Below are 2,956 nucleotides of genomic sequence, written 5' to 3' on the forward strand. Positions count from 1 at the left end.
AAGGACGGACGGAAGGACGGACGGAAGGACGGACGGAAGGACGGACGGAAGGACGGACGGAAGGACGGACGGAAGGACGGACGGAAGGACGGACGGAAGGACGGACGGAAGGACGGACGGAAGGACGGACGGAAGGACGGACGGAAGGACGGACGGAAGGACGGACGGAAGGACGGACGGAAGGACGGACGGAAGGACGGACGGAAGGACGGACGGAAGGACGGACGGAAGGACGGACGGAAGGACGGACGGAAGGACGGACGGAAGGACGGACGGAAGGACGGACGGAAGGACGGAAGGACGGACGGAAGGACGGACGGAAGGACGGACGGAAGGACGGACGGAAGGACGGACGGAAGGACGGACGGAAGGACGGACGGAAGGACGGACGGAAGGACGGACGGAAGGACGGAAGGACGGACGGAAGGACGGACGGAAGGACGGACGGAAGGACGGACGGAAGGACGGACGGAAGGACGGACGGAAGGACGGACGGAAGGACGGACGGAAGGACGGACGGAAGGACGGAAGGACGGACGGAAGGACGGACGGAAGGACGGACGGAAGGACGGACGGAAGGACGGACGGAAGGACGGACGGAAGGACGGACGGAAGGACGGACGGAAGGACGGACGGAAGGACGGACGGAAGGACGGACGGAAGGACGGACGGAAGGACGGACGGAAGGACGGACGGAAGGACGGACGGAAGGACGGACGGAAGGACGGACGGAAGGACGGACGGAAGGTCGGACGGAAGGACGGACGGAAGGACGGACGGAAGGACGGACGGAAGGACGGACGGAAGGACGGACGGAAGGACGGACGGAAGGACGGAAGGACGGACGGAAGGACGGAAGGACGGACGGAAGGACGGACGGAAGGACGGAAGGACGGACGGAAGGACGGACGGAAGGACGGACGGAAGGACGGACGGAAGGACGGACGGAAGGACGGACGGAAGGACGGACGGAAGGACGGACGGAAGGACGGACGGAAGGACGGACGGAAGGACGGACGGATGGTGGCCTCCCACTGCATACTTTAGGGGCATATTTCGAGGTGTTACAAACAGAATGACGAAATTAGTATACCCCCATCCCATGGTGGAGGGTATAAAAATATGTTTTTAAACCAAAAAAATTTGGCGTTTGAATTGGTGGCACTTCGCGTATATCATTAACTTGCTTAAAAATTCGTGAAGGAATTTAACTTTCACAAGTTACACATATGACGATTTCCTTCACTAAAAAATTCCCCTTTTTAGCTACGAATCCTCACCAAGGCCCCAATTCCACATGCCGAATCCCGAATACTGGCAACACTGCCGGCAATACTGCTCTCACTTGAGATCGCCTTTTCGTTTGTCATTCTCTTTCGATACGATCAGAACGAGTTGGCTCTTTGAACGAAAAGGTGGGTACGCGCTTAAAACTTTTATCAAGCTGTCGGCATTTTATTTTCGTACTCCATCTTTATCAAACAAAAACAAATTGCAATAATTAGTTTTTTTCTTCTATAACAGATGTAGTGCGTTTTTTTTTTGCTTTTTGGTGGAAAAGTGTATAAAATTTTGTTTGTTTTTGCTTTTGCAGTTTGGCTACGACAACAACATCACAGCAATATGTCAAAGAAACCAGTTTTGTACTACACACCGCGTAGCCCACCATGCCGGGCTGTCTTATTAACTGCTGCCGCTTTGGGTGTTGATCTGGATCTGAGGTAGGAATGCGGCGGGGGAAAGCATTAATTTCCATAGTTGATAAGGATTGGCTAAGCAAATGAATCGTGGCTACCGTTTAAATGGCATTTCGCCCTCCTTCCCTCTTTGCAGGTTAATGAATTTAAAAGATGGAGATCACTTGACACCTGAATTTTTGAAATTGAATCCCTTGCACACCATACCGGTGTTGGATGATGATGGTGTTGTTGTCACCGACTCTCACGTCATCTGCTCATATTTGGCTGATAAATATTCGGTCGATGAGTCTCTGTACCCCAAGGATAAGCTTAAGCGTATGCAGGTCGACGCTAGGCTCTTCTTCGAGTGTGGTCATCTCTTCCCACGAGTACGCATCATGGTTGAACCCATCATCTACTTTGGAGAACATGAAATTACACCGGAAAAGGTGTCCTATATGCAAAAAGCCTACGATGGTCTGGAAAAGGCTTTGACTGTCCACAAGTATCTATGCGGTGATCATCTGACCATTGCCGATTTGTGCTGTGTGTCTTCGGTCTCCACGGCCATGCGGTTTGCTCCCATTGAAGAGGATAAATTTCCCAATGTCAAAGCCTGGGTGCAACGTTTATCCGAATTGCCCTACTACCAGAAGAACAATCAGGAAGGTGTTGATACTTTGGTCAATTTTGTGAAAGATAAAATGGTGGAAAACAAGACTGCCAAGGAAAGTTCATAAATTTTGTGAAAAATAACTCAATAAAATTCATGTATATACGAACATATGGAAGCGAAGTAGTTTTTTTTTAATTCAAGTTCCGGTTCGTTTCAAAAGAGCTTAAAATAGCAAGGGGCTTCAATTCTGCAAAAAAAAACAAGAGATTTAAATATTTGATAACGGTATCTATAGATGTCGTTTTCGAAGCCACTACCATGGCATGGGAGGTATACTAATGCTGTCATTCCGTTTTGTAACACCTTGAAATATCGATCTACGAAAAATCGAATATCCTATTTCTTCCAATGTAGAGGACTTCGTCTCTAGGCCCAAAAAATATGTCTGTGGCAAATTTTAAGAAGATAGTATAAAAATTGCGTCTGTACTTTGCACTTAACATTAACATGGACAGACAGACGGACGGAAAAACAGACAGACTGGCAAAGCTAAGTAGAATTAGAAAGTGAAACTAAATCGATAGGTATACCTATCAGTCGGTATATCTATTCTCCTCGTTGAAGTTTTCACAGATGGTGCATAATTATCCTGTGGTGAAAA

At 49.1% G+C, this 2,956-nt stretch overlaps 1 protein-coding gene across 2 annotated transcripts; it reads left to right on the plus strand.

The window, feature by feature from the left end:
* Nucleotides 1-1,381: 1,381 nt before the first annotated feature.
* On the plus strand, nt 1,382-2,470 carry LOC106085264 (glutathione S-transferase 1). Of its 2 annotated transcripts, none has more exons than XM_013249423.2 (3): nt 1,382-1,415; nt 1,595-1,721; nt 1,834-2,470. In XM_013249423.2, the coding sequence occupies exons 2-3, from the start codon at nt 1,624-1,626 to the stop codon at nt 2,417-2,419; spliced, it is 684 nt and encodes a 227-aa protein (XP_013104877.1). In that variant the 5' UTR covers nt 1,382-1,415; nt 1,595-1,623; the 3' UTR covers nt 2,420-2,470. The 2 variants fall into 2 exon arrangements, with proteins under 2 accessions (XP_013104877.1, XP_013104878.1); XM_013249424.2 differs by lacking the exon at nt 1,382-1,415 and adding an exon at nt 1,445-1,529.
* The last annotated feature ends 486 nt before the right edge of the window (nt 2,471-2,956 follow it).

This window comes from Stomoxys calcitrans, chromosome 5, assembly GCF_963082655.1.
Source record: "Stomoxys calcitrans chromosome 5, idStoCalc2.1, whole genome shotgun sequence".
Taxonomy (NCBI): domain Eukaryota; kingdom Metazoa; phylum Arthropoda; class Insecta; order Diptera; family Muscidae; genus Stomoxys; species Stomoxys calcitrans.